General features: G+C 35.2%; 1 protein-coding gene across 5 annotated transcripts in view; it reads left to right on the top strand.

The window, feature by feature from the left end:
* The first annotated feature begins 850 nt into the window (after window positions 1–850).
* Window positions 851–20,951, top strand: part of X11Lbeta — a 60,564-nt gene continuing 40,463 nt past the window's right edge. For all 5 annotated transcript variants that reach the window (XM_075299036.1, XM_075299037.1, XM_075299038.1 and 2 more), the window contains exon 1: window positions 851–3,127. In XM_075299036.1, the coding sequence (XP_075155151.1) occupies window positions 871–3,127 (2,257 nt within the window). In that variant the 5' untranslated portion in view covers window positions 851–870. The remainder of the gene's footprint in view (window positions 3,128–20,951) is intronic.

Genomic DNA, 20,951 nt, shown 5'->3' on the forward strand with positions numbered 1-20,951 from the left:
GGTGTACATGCAAAATGGGCTACACTTTTGCTCTTGCGATGGGTAACACCCCGTCAATCGAACGTCCACATTTTGGGTAGGCTGCACTGAATTTTCCAATCGAACAAAAATTTTCGATTTATGGGTTAAGGTGTAAAATATGCAACATATTTTTTAGCAATCGAAATCACCATTAGTCTTGATCTTTACAGTCTTAATTTTTTAAATATATGGCAAGTTGTGTTTTTAAGATATTCATCCTTGTATTAAACTTTTATTTTTAAATTAAGACAATTAAGTACATTTAAAATGCTATTAGTGGGATCTGAAGCCTCATTTCAAGTCAATAAGAATGGGATTTAATGATTCGTTTGCTCCCTTAAAATATCTTTACTTAAAAAGTCCAAGTGTTTGTCTCGAAACCAACACCAAATCCCTAATTGAAATTCAAACTCTTTGTGTCCACATAAATTTTCTTTGAGTGTACTTACTCTTCAATTAGTTTCTTATGCTTTAAATTATTTCAAATTATGATTTTATTATGCCACCTAAAATCTCGTGGCAATGACCATTTTTAATTGCAAAAACAAAAATATCCTCTATAGCCCCAGATGACACCGCGAAATGTCCTTTGTAACCTTTGATGTCACCACTGAATTACGTATGAAGTCTTGTGGCTCTTCTGTCATAATGCTTTCGGTTTTAATTAAACAAAAAATCCGAACATAAAATTGATTAACCAACTCATAATGACCAATTAAATTCAATTGATAATAATAATGTGTTATTCTTTTCCCATCTTCTCTTCCTCCTGCATTCGTCCATATCCTGTGTGGACTCTTTGACCATGGACTGACTGTTTGTTTTGTATGCAGTTAATTGACAACAATAATGGTCAGCACAACATTGACAACAATTGCTGCTGCTGGACAAACAACAAGTGGCATTAACAATTTGCATTCAACCGCCTCCGTCGTCGCTGCCACTGGGTCTGCTGTAACAGTATCGCCTGACAGACGTCAATCGGAAACCACAAATCGTTCGATATTCTATCAGACAAGCAGATCGGCCAACTCATCTTCCTCCTCGTCGACATCAGCCTTAGGGCATAATAGTCATTCGCATCATCATCACCAGCAGCATCAGAACAAAGCTGCATCGCCCACCAGCACCACCACCACTGCACACAGTAAATTAAACTTGCGCAATAGTTCGTATTCGTATTACCAGAGTAATCGCATTCATGCCAACAATGAGGGTCAACTAAATGGCAACGATAGCGACAACGTCGATTATTCCAATCACAACGCCAAGTACTACCAACAGAGGGAACAATCACAGCAACAGCAGCAGCATCAGAAATTTGTGAATGGCAAGGTGGTGAATGGTGAAACCACAAAGCTCGAATCGTCGACAGGTATCAACAGCTCCACCACAACAGTAGATCTATCGCAGGTGTTGGTTGACTCCTCGCCCCCAATTAATGATCAAATTTCATTGCTGTTTCCCAAGTGTAGGCCAAAGCAGCATCAGTCGGGCCAGAGTGGCACAACACAGTCAGTAACATCATCGGAATACCAGCCACCAGGAGCCACAGATGCCAATTCGAATTGCAGCAAAGAAGATCCATTGAGCAATTCATCGGCGACAAACAGTCTCAAGCAAAAGCACTACTCAACAAAAACTGCCACGGCGACAACCTTGAATGGTGTTGAACCAGAGAACAAAGAAAAAACTACAGCATCCAATCACTATTACCGCAGTGTAAATATCATCACCCAGTCGCCACCACCACACAGTGCGTCTTCAATATCATCAGAGTCATCAGTGACGCCGCGGATTTCCACAAACCCCTTTCTGTACAATACGCTCCACATCCCCACTGAGGTCGAAGAGTCTCAGAAGCGAGCAGAGCTGAGAGAGACCACTAAAGCTGAAGATAAAGGAAAGCTACGCAAAGAATTTCCACAAAAGAATATCCACTCAGCTTCACTAGAACAAGAAGACGACGAAGAATTACCAGTGCCTAATTACGCACCTTTTTACTATCACACCTCGGCCAGCTCCACAAGTCCCAAGGGTAAAGATAAATCTCAACGCCAGCATAACGAGCCAGAATATCGCGATTCGCGTTCACACAGCGAAATGCCACGAAAACGCTCTCAATATGAGCGTTATCATCAGATGAATGGGCAAAACTTTACCGGGGAGAAAGCCTATAGTCACATAAACCATCAGGAGGCCCAACAAGTGACAAATCACCAGCAGAATGGTCATCCCAATAGTCAGAATCCATTTGTCAAAGACAACTATTGGGAGGCAAGGCAAGCGAATAATTCCAATACCACACCTACAAGTACGGTTCTAAATTCGCCTGAGTATAGTGGCAATGGAAATGGGGTGCCTGTGGTAGATCAGATGGAACAAAATAGACCTCAACATAGGCGTTCCACGCTCTATCATCAGCAACAGGAACAACAACAACAACAGGCCCAGACACAGCAAAACTCTTCTTCATCCTCATCGTACATGAGTGGAGGACGTCAACATATACGACTTGGTCGTAGTCCTAATGGTGAGTCCAATTATGCCGATGCCACACAAAAACGCAACAGCTATAATGCATCCCAAAATCAAAAGTCTACACATTCCAATGCTGAAGCTGGTCTTAAGACATTGGCCCAACATTATCTCTATGGCAGCAAGACATCCTTGCAGGATCATACATCCCATCAGCCTGCCGAATGGCCTGAAAAACGTGAGTCCATTGAACGTTCATCGACTCTAATGCGAGAACGTGATCGTGAACGTGAACAACGCGAACAGCGTAGTAAAACAGAGCGTTACATTAATGCAGCACTGGTACGTGAGTCTGTGGGTGAAGCAAATCCTCCCACGACCTTGGAATTGCGTGATAGACGTGATCGGGATCGTGAACGGGAACGAGAACGTCAATCATATCAACAACAACAATCGCAAAAATATCAACAACAAAAATTATCATCGCATCATTATCAACAGCAAAGGACAGTCCAACAGCAACAACCACAACAGCAGTCGTATAGTCAGTCACAGCGTCAATTGTCGGACGATCGCTTGCCCAACACTAACGAAGTGATATTCGATGATATTACAGAGAGTTGGCAAAGTAAGTAGATAGAAAATTTTCCTTTTAATTGCATCGCTGAAAATCACTAGACTTTTGAACAATTATACCAGTGAGGCATCTATTCAAGTTTGCTTAATTACTTCCAAGAGGTAAATAAGCGAGGGTATATACCGCCTCGCCAAAATCCGGGATTGCCATGTTAAAAGCGCTCTTCAGCTTAGCATTTAATTTGTACAAAAATGTCTCTATCCTAGTATTCGATAAAAATCTTCAATAAAAATTCCGTTGTTAAACTGATGCTAAGTTTATTGTAAAAAAAATAACTATTTTGTTCTTTTAAATTCTTAAAGACAAATTTCCAAGCGCAAATTTCCAAATTTTCTTTATTCCAAGTATATATCAACAAGTTTATTAACTAGAGGGTGGCTGATATGCAATGTATTTTTTTTACGTTTTTTTTTAATAGCCTAATTATATATAGCCCTCATATAAACCGATCCCCAGATTTGACCTCCGGAGCCTCATGGATGAGCAAAATTCATCCGATTCGGTTGAAATTTGGTACGTGATGTTAGTATATGGTCTCTAACAACCATGCAGGAATTGGTCCATATCGGTCCATAATGTAGCCCCCATACAAACCGATCCCCAGATTTGACCTCCGGAGCCCCTTCGAAGAGCAAAATTCACACGATCCGGTTGAAAAAATTTTGTCACAATTTCATTAATATAGAAAATTTTTTTATTTCTATAGAAAATTTTGTCAAAATCTATGCAATCCATGGTGGAGGGTACATAATATTCGGTCTGACCGAACTAACGGCCGTACATACACAGTCTCACACAAGTTTACATACGATTAAAGAATTTGTATTTTATTTAAATAATAAAATATTATAAACTATGCATATACATGCTTTAATTTTTGTAAAATAATCTGAAAAACAAAGTATTTGTTAATTTTTAACAAAAATTTTTTAAGTGTGGTTTATAAACAACAACAAGAAAGATGTTTAGTTAGAAGGTTAAAAACTCAGGGGTATGTAAACTTGTGTAAGACTGTGTACATGTTTTTTTTTATACCCTCCACCATAGGATGGGAGTATATAAACTTTGTCGTTCCGTTTGCAACACATCGAAATATTGCTCTAAGATCCCATAAAGTATATATAGTCTGGGTCGTGGTGAAATTCTGAGTCGATCTGAGCATGTCCGTCCGTCCGTCTGTTGAAATCACGCTAACTTCCGAACGACACACGCTATCGACTTGAAACTTGGCACAAGTAGTTGTTATTGATGTAGGTCGGATGGTATTGCAAATGGGCCAGATCGGTCCACGTTTACGTATAGCCCCCATATAAACGGACCCCCAAATTTGGCTTGCAGACTCTCTAAGAGAAGCAAATTTCATCCGATCCGGCTGAAATTTGGTACATGGTGTTAGTATATGGTATCTAACAACCATGCAAAAATTGGTCCACATCGGTCCATAATTATATATAGCCGCCATATAAACAGATCCCCAGATTTGGCTTGCGGAGCCTCTAAAAGAAGAAAATTTCATCCGATCCAGCTGAAATTTGGTACATGGTGTTAGTATATGATCCCAGCAAAAAAATTTGGAAGTTCTTCTAAAGGCACAACTTTAAAAGCACTTCCAGAAGATGCACTTCCAATGATGTTCTTTATTTTAGTACCCAGGAAGTTCTTTTAGTGCAATTTTTTATAACTTGGTTTTTTCATACTTTTAATGGATAATTTTAACATTTTTTGTTTCAAATAGATTAAAAACAGAGTAAGAATTCATAAAATGATACAAATCATTTAAATTTTGGCGAAAGAAATGCTAAATCCAATCTGAAGAAATGGTAAATTTTTGAAAATATTTGAGGTCAAGCGTTTCCGACAAGCGCTAGAATCCATTAAAAATTATAAAAACTTATAAAAATTTTTTATTTGACAAAATATCACAGAATTTTTTAATTTACATCAAAAACATTGAATTCGGATCACACCTATAGAAGTGATGCAAATTCAGTGCAACGGTTGTTGAAATGGAAGACTTCCGTCCTATGACAAGCCCATGTTAAATTCATCGCTTCTGCGTCAATTTTGCACCACTTCCGGATCCAAAAAGAACATTTTCAGAACTTTTTTGGGGACGCTTTTTTGCTGGGATCTCAAACATCTATGCAAAAATTTGTCCACATCGGTCAATAATTATATATAGCCCCCATATAACCCGATTCCCCGATTTGGCTTTCGGAGCCTCTAAGAGAAGCAAATTTCATCCGATCCGGCTGAAATTTGGTACATGGTGTTAGTATATGGTCTCTAACAACTATGCAAAAATGGGTCCATATCGGTTAATTTTTATATATAGCCTCCATATAAACCGATCCCCCGATTTGGCTTGAGGAACCTCTGAGAAAAGCAAATTTCATCGGATCCGGCTGAAATTTGGTACGTGGTGTTAATAAATGGCCTCAAACACCCATGCAAAAATTGGTCGAAATCGGTCTATAATTATATATAGCCCTCATATAAACCGATCCCCAGATTTGACCTCCGGATTTGACCTCCGGATGAGCAAAAATGATCCGATTCGGTTGAAATTTGGTACGTGGTGTTAGTATATGGTCTCTGACAACCATGCAGAAATTGGTCCATATCAGTCTATAATTATATGTAGCCCCCATATAAACCGATCCCCAGATTTGACCTCCGGAGCCCCTTGGAAGAGCAAAATTAACCCGATCCGGTTGAAACTTGGTACGTGGTGTTAGTATATGGTCTCTAACAACCATGCAAAAATTGGTCCATACCGGTCTTAATTATATATAACCCACATTTAAGCCGATCCCCAGATTTGACCTCCGTAGCTATTGGAGGAGCAAAAATCATTCATCCCGGTTGAATTTTGGTACGTGGTGAAATTTGGTACATTGCGCTAGTATATGGCCGCTAACGACCATACCAAAATTTGTCCACATCGGTCTATAGTTATATATAGCCGATCCCCAAAAATAATCTACCAAAATTTTATTTCTATAGAAAATTTTGTCAAATTTTATTTCTATAGAAAATTTTGTCAAATTTTATTTCTATAGAAAATTTTGTCAAAATTTTATTCCTATAGAAAATTTTGTCAAATTTTTTTTGCTATCGAAAATTTTGTCAAAATTTTATTTCTTTAGAAAGTTTTGTCAAAATTTTATTTCTATAGAAAGTTTTGTCAAACTGAATTATTTACGTATTTAATCGGCCTTTATTTTGTTTAATATATACCCCGTATGGACTAACGTACAATTGAGAACACGGTGTTAAGAAGTTTTAAGATGCCTTGCCATCGGCAAGTGTTACCGCAACCCAAGTAATTCGATTGTGAATGACAGTCTTTAGTACGAGTACATGTTTCTATGCAATTCATGGTGGAGGGTACATAAGATTCGGCCTGGCCGAACTTACGGCCATATATACTTGTTTTAATTTTATTATTGAAAAGAAAAAAGTCTGAAATAACATCAATTCAGTTTGGCTCCCCGATAAAAGGAATGCAGTCGTTGTCAGTTTCTGCAGAAATTTGTAAACGTTTTCCCACGGTCAAGCCCATTTTCTTAGGTAGTATCGAAAATCCCGTTGGTGCAAAATACCTTGGACTTGGACTTTAAGATAAGAAAAGACGCGAAAAGCCACGGTTGCCCTGTACTCTTGCAAAAGGCAATAGGGAAAATGTGGGGACTAAAACAGAAAATTGTGAACATTCCTAAGAATTGAAACTTCTTCGCACATACCATCGTCTTGGATATCATCATATCTAACTGACGCGACTAAAGTATTTTGAGTTTGCGACTTTTGTTACTTTTTCTACATTTACGACGTTTACAACTTTGCGACAGTTGCAAAGTTAAATAACTTTATTTCGGAATGCAATAAATCAAAATTTTTTTGAAAGTTTGTAAACAATAAAATTAACTGTCACTGGAATAAATCTGTTAGCGTTCAGATGGGCGAAAATTTTACTAACTTGTACACCAAATTGTACGATTTCCGCAATGCGTTTCTAAAGCATAAATTAAAAATAAGTTAAATTTAACATCAGTTTAACTTTTTTCTGTGTGTATAAAGGATTAGAAATTAAATTCCAAAGATCTTTCAGTTTGGAGAAAAATTCTTTGGGCAATTAATCGAGATGGGTAATTGGATGAAGTTAATTAATTATATATTTTTGTATTAAAACCATAAACGGGGATTCAGAAATTTTGGCAATTAAACGGGAAAATTATTTAACTGTAGGGGTAAATAAGCGATAAATACTATACCACAATATGACAAATATCGATAATATTTCGTATGAATTTTTGTGCCATCGAAAATCCAATTTTCGACTAATCGATTTTTTTTTGCACAGAAAAAGTCGATTTTTTGTAATCTTCAAAATCTACTAATCGATTTTTAATACTTTTGAAAAACCTTTCAAATCGACTTTCGATGTTGGCCAAAAAGAGACAAATATGCATGGATGTACGACGAATATGAGAAATTGTGTTTAGTCTATTGTCAGCCGTTCACAATTATTTCTGTGTGTATGTATAGTCTCTTTAATTAGGAGCATACATCTTAAGTGAGCCTGAAAATAAATCGGGCTGCCACTTTAACCTAACGTATGTAATGTACATACCTCTGTCATTACTTTGACTTCAGAATATTGATTTAGATGACTTTTATGGCCACCGTGGTGCAATGGTTAGCATGCCCGCCTTGCATATACAAGGTCGTGGGTTCGATTCCTGCTACGACCGAACACCAAAAAGTTTTTCAGCGGTGGATTATCCCACCTCAGTAATGCTGGTGACATTTCTGAGGGTTTCAAAGCTTCTCTAAGTGGTTTCACTGGAATGTGGAACGCCGTTCGGACTCGGCTATAAAAAGGAGGTCCCTTGTCATTGAGCTTAACATGGAATCGGGCAGCACTCAGTGATAAGAGAGAAGTTCACCACTGTGGTATCACAATGGACTGAATAGTCTAAGTGAGCCTGATACATCGGGCTGCCACATAACCTAACCTAACCTAACCATGGTGTTTTCTTGTCTTTTTAGACTTTTTTATATAGTGTAATATAGCTCGATAAAAACTCTGCCAAATTCTTTAATTGTAACATAACACGCCGACTGGTGCTTTTTTCACGTTTTTTTTTTTGCTCGCTGAACTAAGTTGAACTGGTTGAGGATGAGACCGAAAGAAGAGGAGCAAAATCTTGTTTTCTGGTTATGTCTTTTCTGGTTATGTAAATCGTGCAGTTTGTATGACAAAATAGCAAAATCCTCTCTTTGCCTCTTAACCCCTTGGAAATTGATTGATCGCTCTTCTGGTAAATATCAATGACACCAGCAACCCCCATGGGCGTCAGACCAGAGAGGGATAAAATTTTGCCTTTCTAAGGAGGTTTTCTTTCGCTGAACACAAAAAAGTCCTGGCCAAGCCGAAACATATCAAAAAATTCTTGCACACCCAGGTGCGGTACAAAATCCGGTACAGGACCACGTGAACTATTTCGTCGGAGCTCCGACCAAAATTAAGGAATTATGAGAAAACGCTTGTGGATGTAGCCGATGATTATAATTTTATTGTTCTTCCTTTGGGCAAACACTTGTTGTAGACTCCTTAGAAACATAAAGCTTGGGCTTTATTTATTGCAAAAACCCAATGGATGCGAATAATTAAATAATAATTATTTTAAGATTTTTCGAGATCTTAGAACCGAATCTACCAACTTGTATTTTACGCTTAAAACTTATTAACTGTTCGTCGCAAATGCCCTGTGGAGTAGGAAGTTTCAAGCTACTTTTCGATTGATGTAAACGTAGTCTTGTTACTACCAGGGCTGTGGAAGCGAGTCAATTTTGCTCGACTCCGACTACAGCATTTCTTCTTAGCCTCGACTCCGACTCCGGAGTGGACTCCAGGTTGTGTACCTAAATCTCATTTTAACAGTATTCCAATTGTAATTTTAAGTTTTCTATTTTGCCATATGTGTTTATATATCCAAAAGAACTCTAATTTTAATTTTTGATACGACTCGACGACAAATCTCAGCATTTTAGGAGTGTAAAGAACTCTACATTTTAATTTCGGGCCAATAAATTAAAATACGACACAAGGCTATATAGAGACCACATCAAAATATGGGTATATAACAACAATCTCTCGAATATGAAGTTATAAAAACACACAATTTCAAAAAATAATCAAGCTTCCAGAAGTTTAAGAAGTAAAATCTAAAGTATTGGTCTATTTAGTCATTTTATAAAAAATAAATCTATATAAAAAGAAAAATACACAAACATCAAAATGTCGGGCTAATAAGAAAGTTTAGATGTTAAAAAATATAATATGTCGGATATATGAAACAAACATAAACTGCCATAAATTAGGACGGGCGGATTTTAAATAACCGTTACCATACAACAGATGACAATTACGAATATTGTTTCTATGGAAGTAAAAAGGTGAAACATCGATTTATAAATGGTCTATCAGTTATGGGCATTAGAGGCCATAATTTACTGTAAAGAATTTCGAGTGGCTTTGATGAAACAAACGTTCTCCCAAAAGACCTGCTCAGATGGCAGTTTGGCAGAGGTTTAATTTAAAATTATATATATCGTTGTCAGATTGAACAAATAGTTTTGAAATGAGCACGCCGTGCATGATTTTTTCTATGACTGTATGGAGATTTCTCAAGTAATTATCTCCATATACAAAATCTGGGCCGACGGAAATTTTCCGCATTTGTTTATGGATCTCAAATCAATTCTAAATTTAAAATTTCTGATAAATCTTATGAAAATTGTAGACTGGGAAAAATTTCGTAAAACAAATCGGAAGATGGGTTTATATGTAAGTGCTATATCACAAAATTGTCCGGTATGACCCATCTCGAACTCGACATGCCAGCCAAAAACAGAACGTTAGGTTCTACTGCTATATTGCATTAAAATTTTACCTTCATCAATAGTATAAAGGGTCATAAATCTGTAGTTTAATATGTTAAAAATGGACAATACAACTGATCAATTCAGCCCATATTCTAATAAATCATCGTGAAATTTCACCCATATAAATACACTTTGAATGGCTTGAAATCCAGTACTTCATTTTACGTTGTTCAATTAAAAACCCAAATGGAATCTAATTTGTGGAAATATTTCTTTAGTTACAACGATATGAAGTGTTTTTCAAATTTTGTTTCGCCGGAATCGGCGTCGAGCAAAATTTTTACGACTCCGGCTCCGACTCAAGCAAAATCTTCAGACTCCGACGTCAAGACTCCGGCTCCGACTCCGACTCCATAGCCCTGGTTACTACAGTGTCGAGCCAAAATCGATTTATCGCGTACCTATGATATTCTAAGCGAGTAGTAGACGTAATCGACTATGACAATATTACCAATCATACCATTATGTGGTTCATGCCGAAAATATAAAGGTTTCATTTATGACAAAATAGAAAGAAAAAAGAAGATCAAAGTCAATAAAGGACTACAGATTAGTATTAGCATCCTCTAACAACAAATAAAAATCCTGAAAATGTTCAAGATAGCCAACTATGAGTCTACTCGCTTAAAATGTTTAGCAACATGTTGCTAAGATACAAAGTAGGTATTCAAAGTAGGTATTAAATAAAAGAAAAAAATAATAATTATTTGATTAGTGACAAAATTTCGCGTATAAATTTGGAATATCCTGAATTGATAAAAAGTCAAAACAAAGAAAATTCCTAATCAATGACAAAACGCAATTAAATCATACCCGATGGGATAAATATGTCATTACACCTAACCTCTGTATTTTCTCTCTTGAACCCTTGAAATACTCTTTAGCATATTTATGTTTCTATTTTGTCACACCGAACAAACCTCATTCCTCAAATTTCGAGGCGAGTTGAAATTATTTATAGGAGAGTAGATACCCGTGCCCCCTTTAGGATATTTTTGGGGAAAATGTCTGCATCTTACAGACCTTTTGTACGGTCATTTCAAATGTATTATATATATACCCAGCAAAAAAAAGCGTCGCCAAAATGAATAATGAAAATGTTATTTTTGGATCCGGAAGTGGTGCAAAATTGACGAAGAAGCGATGAACTTCACATGGGCTTGTTATAGGACGGAAGTCCTCCATTTCAACAGCCGGAGCACTAAATTTGCATCACTTCTTTACGTGTGATCCGAATTCAATATTTTGGATGTAAATTAAAAAATTCTGTAATATTTTGTCAAATAAATAATTTTTATAATTTTTTATAATTTTTAATTAATTTTTTTTTTTTTTTGATCTCAGCTTAAAGCCATGCATTGACTAAACTACAAGTGTAGCTTAACCAACAGAGGAAAAGTATGCTTGTCAAATTTATTTGGGCAAAGCCCTATAGACTGCAAGATGGTTGGATGTACAGCTGTTTCGGAATTACCACATTCCTCATCAGCATCCTCTACTTGCAGCAAAACTATCAACCAATTATCAGAATAAATTTTTAATGAATTCTAACGCTTGTCGGAAAAGTTTGACCTCATATATTTTCAAAAATTCACAATTTTTTCAGATTGGATTTAGCATTTTTTGACAAAATTTAAATAATTTGTACCTTTTTATGAATTCTTATCTAACAAATTTGAAACAAAAAAAAATCAAATTACCCATTAAAAATATGGAAAAACATGTTTTAAAAAATTGAATGAAAAGAACTTCCTGTGTAGTTAAAATAAAGAACATCATTGGGAGTAGATCTTCTGCAAGTGCTTTTAAAGTTGTGCCTTTGGAAGAACTTCCAAATTTTTTTGCTGGGATATTTAACAAATCCTACTTTCTTTGGTAAACTTATACTCATGTTTTATTTTGGCTTATGTTGAATAATTTCACTCAGTTTATGAAAAGGAAAACATATAGCTCTGAAAAATATCCATCACTTTTTCGCTGAAGGTAATAACAAACTAATTAAAATGTCATTGCCAACAAAGACGTCGCAAAATGTCTTTGCAGTTCATCATTTGGGACACGTTCACAATGACTTGCATGACCTTTGCGACAATAACCTTAACAGACAACAAGGTCGATTATTAAGAAAACGAAGAAACTTTCATATATTCGCTGTAATCTCTGGATGAGGTAGCATATGGCAAGCACGTTTTTTGTAGTTCAGGGAGTTTAAATTAAATCCGAATTTTACCAATGTTGCAAATTGATTCACAAACAGAAGTTTTGTTTTTAATCAATTGCCGGAAATTGTATAATTGATAGGATTTTTCCGGCTGTTATTTATTGATATTTGCTATTGCAATTTAATGGAAGCTTTACATTCGTCTACACTCAAAAACAAAAGTTAATACAACAGAAAAGAAAATGTAGGTTTACAAAATGCTAACACATATATCAAACGCCGATACGATAGTTAGGTTAGATTAGGTATAATGGCAGCCCGTAAAACAATCAACGTTTATAACATATTATATATTCCTTTCTTCCAAACAATGCAGATGGTAAACTAAAATTTCCTATGTGAGGAACGGATTATTTACTTATTATGCTTGGGCTTGAGCAACAAATTTCGGAATAATGCACTCATGAGAATACTCACGTTCACAAAATGTATTCGCTTACAAGTTTAGTCACACCCAGGGCTGTGGAATCGAGTCAATTTTGCTCGCCTCCGACTCCGACTCCAGCATTTCTTATTAGCCTCGACTCCGACTCCGGAGTCGACTCCAGGTGGTGTACCTAAATCTAATTTTAACAGTATTCCAATTGTAATTGTAAAGTGTAGCGTTCCAAAAATAGACCGATATAAGTATTTTATTTTGCGATATGTGTTTATATGTCCTAAAGAACCCTAAATTTAAATTTCGATAGGACTCGACGACAAATCTCAGCATTTTTGGGATGTAAAGAACTCTACATTTTAATGTCAGTCCAATAAATTAAAATACGACACAAGACTATAGGGAGACCACATAAAAATATGGGTAGATAACAACAATCTCCAAAATATGTAACATATTTATAAAAACAAAAAAATTCAAAAAATAATAGGGCTTCCAGAAGTTTAAGAATAAAAATCCTGGAATTAATCTATATAGGAATTTTATAAAAAATAAATCTATATAAAAAAGAAGAACACACAAAAATCAAAATGACTAGCTAATCAGACAGAAAGTTTAGATGTTAAAAAATGTAATGTGTCGGATATAGAAAACAAACGTAAACTGCCACAAAATTAGGACGGGCGGAATTTTAAATAACCAATTGTTTCTATAGATATAAAATGGTGAAACATCGATTTATAAATGGTATATCAGTTATGGACACTAGAGGCCAGGGTTGATAAAGTTTACACTTTTGTGCTTTTTTTTATACATTTCGACTGCCAAAAGCACCGTGGCACGACCGCGAGTCATTTGGTTCTGTTTCATCACAATTACTCTATTCTGCCTAAATGTGAACGTTTCTCACATATAAACTTAACTCTAAAAATTATAAAAAGCGGACATTGGAGAAATTAGGATATTACAGTATCTCAACATTTTTGAGAGGAATATTATCTATACCACACTCATAAAAAAGAGAACTCTATATTTCACTAAAGCTTATTTAATTCTCTTTTAGTTCATGGAATTATTACGTTTTAAGAAAGTTTCCATGACTTTAATAATTTTTTGCGTACGTAAGTTAACTTAACTAAAACAGAGGAAAAAATTATATACAAAAGAAGTATAAAGATGAACTAAATTCGTGTCTCCCACAAAATAGTTCAGAATTTCTTATATTTGTAAATTTTACCAAAAATGCACCCATCATGAACTTTGTATGGCACTAAAGACATTTTTGCAATTTTTAACTCCATTTTTTTCCTTCAAACTACGAAATTTTCTTTAATAAGTGAAAAATAATAATTTTGTCTAATAAATTTTCTTGAGTTAGTCGAAAATTTTTTACTTATTTTTGTACAATCGGCATGACGTCTGCCTTTATAATATAGTTTAGTTAAAATTTTCTACAGTTAATCAAATTTTTCTAAAATTAACTAAAATTTTCTTTCCTGGTGGGTTCACTGTTTTTTCAGTGCACATTCGTTTGGTCGATTTTGCAAAGAGGTACATCTTTGTGACAAAATTTTCTATAGAAATAAAATTTTGAAAACAAATTTCTATAGAAGTTTTTGACATTTTCTATAGAAATAATATTTTGACAAAATTTTCTTAGAAATAAAATTTTGACAAAATTTTCTACAGAAATTAAATGTTTACAAAATTTTATAGAAATAAAATTTTGAAATAATTTTCTATAGAAATAAAATTTTTACAAAATTTTCTTAGAAGTAAAAGTTTGACAAACTTTCCTAAATGTTGACAACATTTTCTACAGAAATAAAATTTTGCAAATTAAGATTTTTTTAGAAAAACTAAAAAAATTGTCCAAATCGGACTAGATTTTAATATAAACGTATACTTTTACAATAGTCTTTAAATTTGATATTATGTAATTTTAGCACCTTTTGACTTCGAAAAGTACATTTTTAATACATTTTTAGTACTTTTTCGTCAACATAATTTATCATCCCTGTTAGAGGCCATGGCAGAGGTTTAATTTAAAATTACAGCTTCCAAGGACATCGGGTGTATTTGGAGATTTCTCAAGTAATTATCTCCATATACAAAATATGGATCCCAAATAACTCTAAATTCAAAATTTCTGACAAATCTGATGAAGATTTTAGACTGGGAAAAACTTCTTAAAAACAATCGGAAGAAGGGTTTATATGTAGGTGCTATATCACAAAGTTGTCCGGTATGGCCCATCTTCGAACTCGACATGCCTGCCAAAAAATTTAGAACGTTAGGTTCTACTGCTATAGTGTCTTATATTGTATATATGTATATTGTCTTAAAATTGTACCTTTATCAAGAGTACATAAATCGATATTTTAATATGTTAAAAATGGACAATAGAATTGATCTATTCGGCCCATATTCTAGTAAACCCTAATTTTTATATCACCGTGAAATTTCATCCATATAAATACACTTTGAATGGTCTGAAATCCATTACTTCTTTTTTCGTTGTTCGATTAAAAACCCTAATGGAATCTAATTTGTCGAAATATTTCTTTAGTTACTAAGATAGGAAGTGTTTTTCAGTTTGTTTCGCCGGAGTCGAGCAAAATTTCTACGACTCCGACTCCAGCAAAATCTTCAGACTCCGACTCCACAGCCCTGGTCACACCTATGGTGTTAGAATTTTAAGCACTTTTGATTTTAACCCTTACATTACGTTGGGGTCATTTGATGACCCATATCGTATTTTTTAACACCGCATATCTTACTGTTCGAATATAATTAAGAATTTCTATCACTCAGTGCATTAATTGGTAGCATATGCTGAATTCATGCTGAGTAGTAAGAACTTTTAATTATAATCCAAAAGTAAGAAATTCGGTGATGAAAAATACGACCTAATACCCAACGTAGTATAAGGGTTAACGATGCTCACTTTTGTAATCAGGTTCTCCGCCTGCTGACTTCCTTTTTTCAATATTTGAATAAGTGCATTTTCCTACACTGAAAAAAAGCATTCCCGGTTTCAAAGATTTTGTCTTTACTTTAAAAAGTTTGGTATTGATTCCGAGCCAAAGAAGCGGAGAATACTAGTAAAGATACTTTTAAGACACAATTCTCTTTTAAATTTGGGGTTTGTGTACTTGATTCTAGGAAACAAATTTTAATTTTTCGCTTTTTCAGCTTTTTTCTTTATATTCTGTAAAAGTCCTTTAAAAACAAGTTAACGACAACTTTAGTTTCCAAATTCAGACACGACTTCCAGTAGAAATTATGCTATGTTTGAAAAAAAAAAACATGTCCTATTTTTGAACGATTTTTTGCAAGATGCAAAAAGTCAACAAATTTTAAGACAATTTCATTAATTTTAAAGAATTTTTCTGAATTATTAAAGTCAAGTTGACCTTAGGCCAAACATTTTTTCTTTCATGTTCATGTCAATTTTAAATGAAATCACTTAATTATAAGGACAATACGAATTCATTGAAAAGTCTATCGACTTTTGGACAAGGAAAAAAGTTTATATTAGAGAAATGTGTCTTCTACGCTAAGCAAAATTTGCATTCGTATTTTAAGGACATGAAATCTTTGGCGTCACGACTATATTTTTTTTTCAGTGTACATTTTCCAAATTCACATAACCGGTTTTTGGAAGAACGATTTTCTTTAAAAAACGGCGCTTTAATTTTGCTCAAAACTCGATAATCAATTAAAACTGAACAATGCAGGTTCTGAATTTGTGTAAGTTTTTACGAAAATTGAAGCTGAAAATATTGATTTACTGAGGGACTAAAAGTCATAGTTGCACTGTGCAATACAAAAATTCCTCGGTCTTATTTCAGAGGAAACATAAGAAATTTCATTGAAAAACAAAAACCCGGTTAACCGATGTTTAAATTGATTCACAATGCGTTTTCGGTTTTTGTAATGGAATCCGGTTTGGAACACCCTAATTACTCACTATCATAACTCTGATTAGAAATGTTGACATACAGCAAAATACAGAAAATCATCTTTCCTTCCCAGCTCCAAAGCCAAGAAGAGAGTAAACAAATTAAAATTGATTTACTTGTGTTTCTTCCACATTGCAAACAATCACTCCTAATTGGAAAGCACTCTTGCTATTGTTTGACAAATGTCGCCTTCAATTAATTTTGGCAAATATCGGCACACAAACACACACTACTACATCTACCTGGTGACTCCATCGACTTGTCAGACAACTCATGCTGACCTGTCATATTGACGCTGTTATTATACTCGAACAACACATCGCTTACAGTATCCACTTACTCTCGGCAAGAGGTCCTTTTTCCATATTGACTCACCATAAAAAAGCTTTTCCCCCTCCCGGAATTAAAATTGCTGGCAGCCTTAGGATGACAGCTTTCGGTAATTCATCACCATAAACGAATGAGGAACTAATGACCATTCAGCCTGTCACAATCACACACTGGACCAATTACCACAATCCCATTTCAAGGCTTTTAGGGAATAAAAGTGCAACGTTAAATGTATTTTGGTCAACCCCTGATGCTTATGACACATATGGTTGGTCATTCACTCATCCGAATCCCATATACATCCGAGGTAATTAGGAATATTCTGTCAGTCATTGTGGTGTTACAATATGACCATTGTCATATCATTGGGGGGTTCGAATATTAAAGGAACCCCCCCAGTGGGATAAACAGTCTATGGACTGGAGACAACAAAATTTCCCATGCATGACATCACTGGCTGTGATCTTGGCCTAGATTTGTCAAAGATATAAAAATTTCTGGTTACTCATCGTGAGCAATACAACGATGCTGTATTATAGGAATCAAAATAAAATCAATATCAATATGAAGAGCAAAGAAAATAAAAACCAAAATGGCAAAAAGACAAACAGAAGAAATAAGAGAAACGACATTCTGATAGGAGGGGAGATGCTATGGTGATAGGTGCCAAGTTAATTCAATGAAATTAATTTGGAAAAAAATCTGTTTTTTTTTTTTCATGGATCCATTTATCATTTCTTTATGAGGGAAATCTATTTGGAAAAATAGTAAAATTCCCCCAAGTTCGAGTCTGACAAAGGCAAACAGCATATTGGCCATTAAGGACGAAAAGCTAAAATGAGATCAACATGCTGTTGTTAAATTTTCGTGTCATTTCATATTGATGTGACATTACATTTCTACTTATTTACAGGACATAATCCATGTCATTTACAATAATTTACCTACTAGCATAGCCCTCCATCATGAAATGGAGTTTATAGTAACTTTCTCATTCCATTCACTGGTAGAAAAAACTTCGTTATATAAACCAAATATGTCATTAAAATTGAGTCAATGAAACAAATTAATTGATATAACGAAATTGTTCGCTTTCATTTCTTCTAATTTTCTGATAATTAAAGAAACGTTTCGTACTATTAACGAATAATGAAATTATTTCATGGTATCAATGAAAACAAGTAACGAAAGTCTAAAGTCGGGCGGGGCCGACTATATTATACCCTGCACCACTTTGTAGATCTAAATTTTCGATACCATATCAAATCCGTCAAATATGTTGGGGGCTATATATAAGGGTTTGTCCCACATACATACATTTAAATATCACTCGATCTGAACAGAATTTGATAGACTTCTACAAAATCTATAGACTCAAAATTTAAGTCGGCTAATGCACTAGGGTGGAACACAATTTTAGTAAAAAATATGGGAAACGTTTAAATCTGAAGCAATTTTAAGGAAACTTCGAAAAAGTTTATTTATGATTTATCGCTCGATATACATGTATTAGAAGTTTAGGAAAATTAGAGTCATTTTTACAACTTTTCGACTAAGCAGTGGCGATTTTACAAGGAAAATGTTGGTATTTTGACCATTTTTGTCGAAATCAGAAAAACATATATATGGGAGCTATATCTAATTCTGAACCGATTTCAACCAAATTTGGCACGCATAGCAACAATGCTTATTCTACTCCCTGTACAAAATTTCAACTAAATCGGAGTTAAAAATTGGCCTCTGTGGTCATATGAGTGTAAATCGGGCGAAAGATATATATGGGAGCTATATCTAAATCTGAACCGATTTCAACCAAATTTGACACGCATGGCAATAATGCTAATTCTACTCCCTGTGCAAAATTTCAACTAAATCGGAGTTAAAAAATGGCCTCTGTGGTCATATGAGTGTAAATCGGGCGAAAGCTATATATGGGAGATATATCTACATCTGAACCGATTTCAACCAAATTTGGCACGCATAGCTACAATGCCAATTCTACTCCCTGTGCAAAATTTAAACTAAATCGGAGCAAAAAATTGGCCTCTATGGTCAAATGAGTGTAAATCGGCCGAAAGCTATATATGGGAGCTATATCTAACTCTGAACCGATTTCAACCAAATTTGGCATGCATATCTACAATGCTAATTCTACTCCCTGTGCAAAATTTCAACCAAATTGGGGTAAAACTCTGGCTTCTGGGACCGTATTAGTCCATATCGGGCGAAAGATATATATGGGAGTTATATCTAAATCTGAACCGATTTCAATAAAATTTGGCACACTTGACTACAGTACTAATTGTTCTTCTTGTGCAAAATTTTAAGCAAATTAGGTTAAAACTCTGGCTTCTGGGGCCATATAAGTCCATATCGGGCGAAATATATATATGGGAACTATATCTAAATCTGAACCGATTTCTTTCAAAATCAATAGGGATCTATTCTGAGCCAAAACACATACTTGTGCCAAATTTGAAGTCGATTGGACTAAAACTGCGACCTAGACTTTGATTACAAAAATGTGTTCACGGACAGACGGACATCGCTATATCGACCCAAGAGCCCAGCCTGAGCATTTTTGCCAAAGACACCATGTGTCTATCTCGTCTCCTTCTGGGTGTTGCAAACATATGCACTAACTTATAATACCCTGTTCCACAGTGTGGAGCAGGGTATAAAAATCGTTGGGTCAATTTTAATGTTTGCGATCACAATTTGGAATCTGTTGTTCCGACAACGAAACATGAGCGTCTAGACATCGTATTTTTATTTTTAGGTCAACATTAAAAGAGAATGGTAATAAATATTTTTCGCATAAAAAATTTCACCAAAGTTTTATCATATACTACCATCACGTACCAAATTTCAACCAGATCGGATGAATTTTGCTTCTCCAAAAGGCAGCGGAGGTAAAATCTGATAATTATGGACTGATATGAACCAATTCCTGCATGGTTGTTGGATACCATATACTGACATCACGTACCAAATTTCAACCGAATCGGATGAATTTTGCTCTTCCAAGGGGCTCCGGAGGTCAAATCTGGGGATCGGTCTATATGGGGGCTATATATAATTATGGACCGATTTCGACAAATTTTTGCATGGGTGTTTGAGGCCATATATTAACACCACGTACCAAATTTCAACTGAATCAGATGAATTTTGGTCTTCCAAGAGACTCCGTAGGTCAAATCTGGTGATCGGTTTATATGGGGGCTATATATAATTATGGACCGATGTGGACAATTTTTTGCTTGGTCATTCGAGATCATATACTTACACCATGTACAAAATTTCAGCCCGATCGGATGAAATTTGCTTCTCTTAGAGGCTCCGCAAGCCAAATCGGGGGATCGGTTTATATGGGGGCTATATATAATTGTTAACCTATGTAGACCAATTTTTGCATAGTTGTTAGAGACCAAATACTTACACCATGTACAAAATTTCAGCCGGATCGGATACATTTTGCTTCTCTTAGAGGCTCCGCAAGCCAAATCGGGGGATCGGTTTATATGGGGGCTATATGTACTTATAAACCGATATGGACCAATTTCTGCATGGTTGTTAGAGACTATATACTAACACCATGTACCAAATTTCAGCCGGATCGGATGATATTTGCTTCTCTTAGAGCAATCGCAAGCCAAATTTGGGGGTTCGTTTATATGGGGGCTATACGTTAAAGTGGACCGATATGGCCCATTTGCAATACCATCCGACCTACATCAATAACAACTACTTGTGCCAAGTTTCAAGTCGATAGCTTGTTTCGTTCGGAAGTTAGCGTGATTTCAACAGACGGACGGACGGACATGCTCAGATCGACTCAGAATCTCACCACGACCCAGAATATATATACTTTATGGGGTCTTAGGGAAATATTTCAATGTGTTACAAACGGAATGACATAGTTAATATACCCCCATCCTATGGTGGAGGGTATAAAAATAGTCGAGCATC

The sequence above is a fragment of the Haematobia irritans genome, chromosome 3, assembly GCF_050003625.1.
Source record: "Haematobia irritans isolate KBUSLIRL chromosome 3, ASM5000362v1, whole genome shotgun sequence".
Lineage (NCBI taxonomy): Eukaryota > Metazoa > Arthropoda > Insecta > Diptera > Muscidae > Haematobia > Haematobia irritans.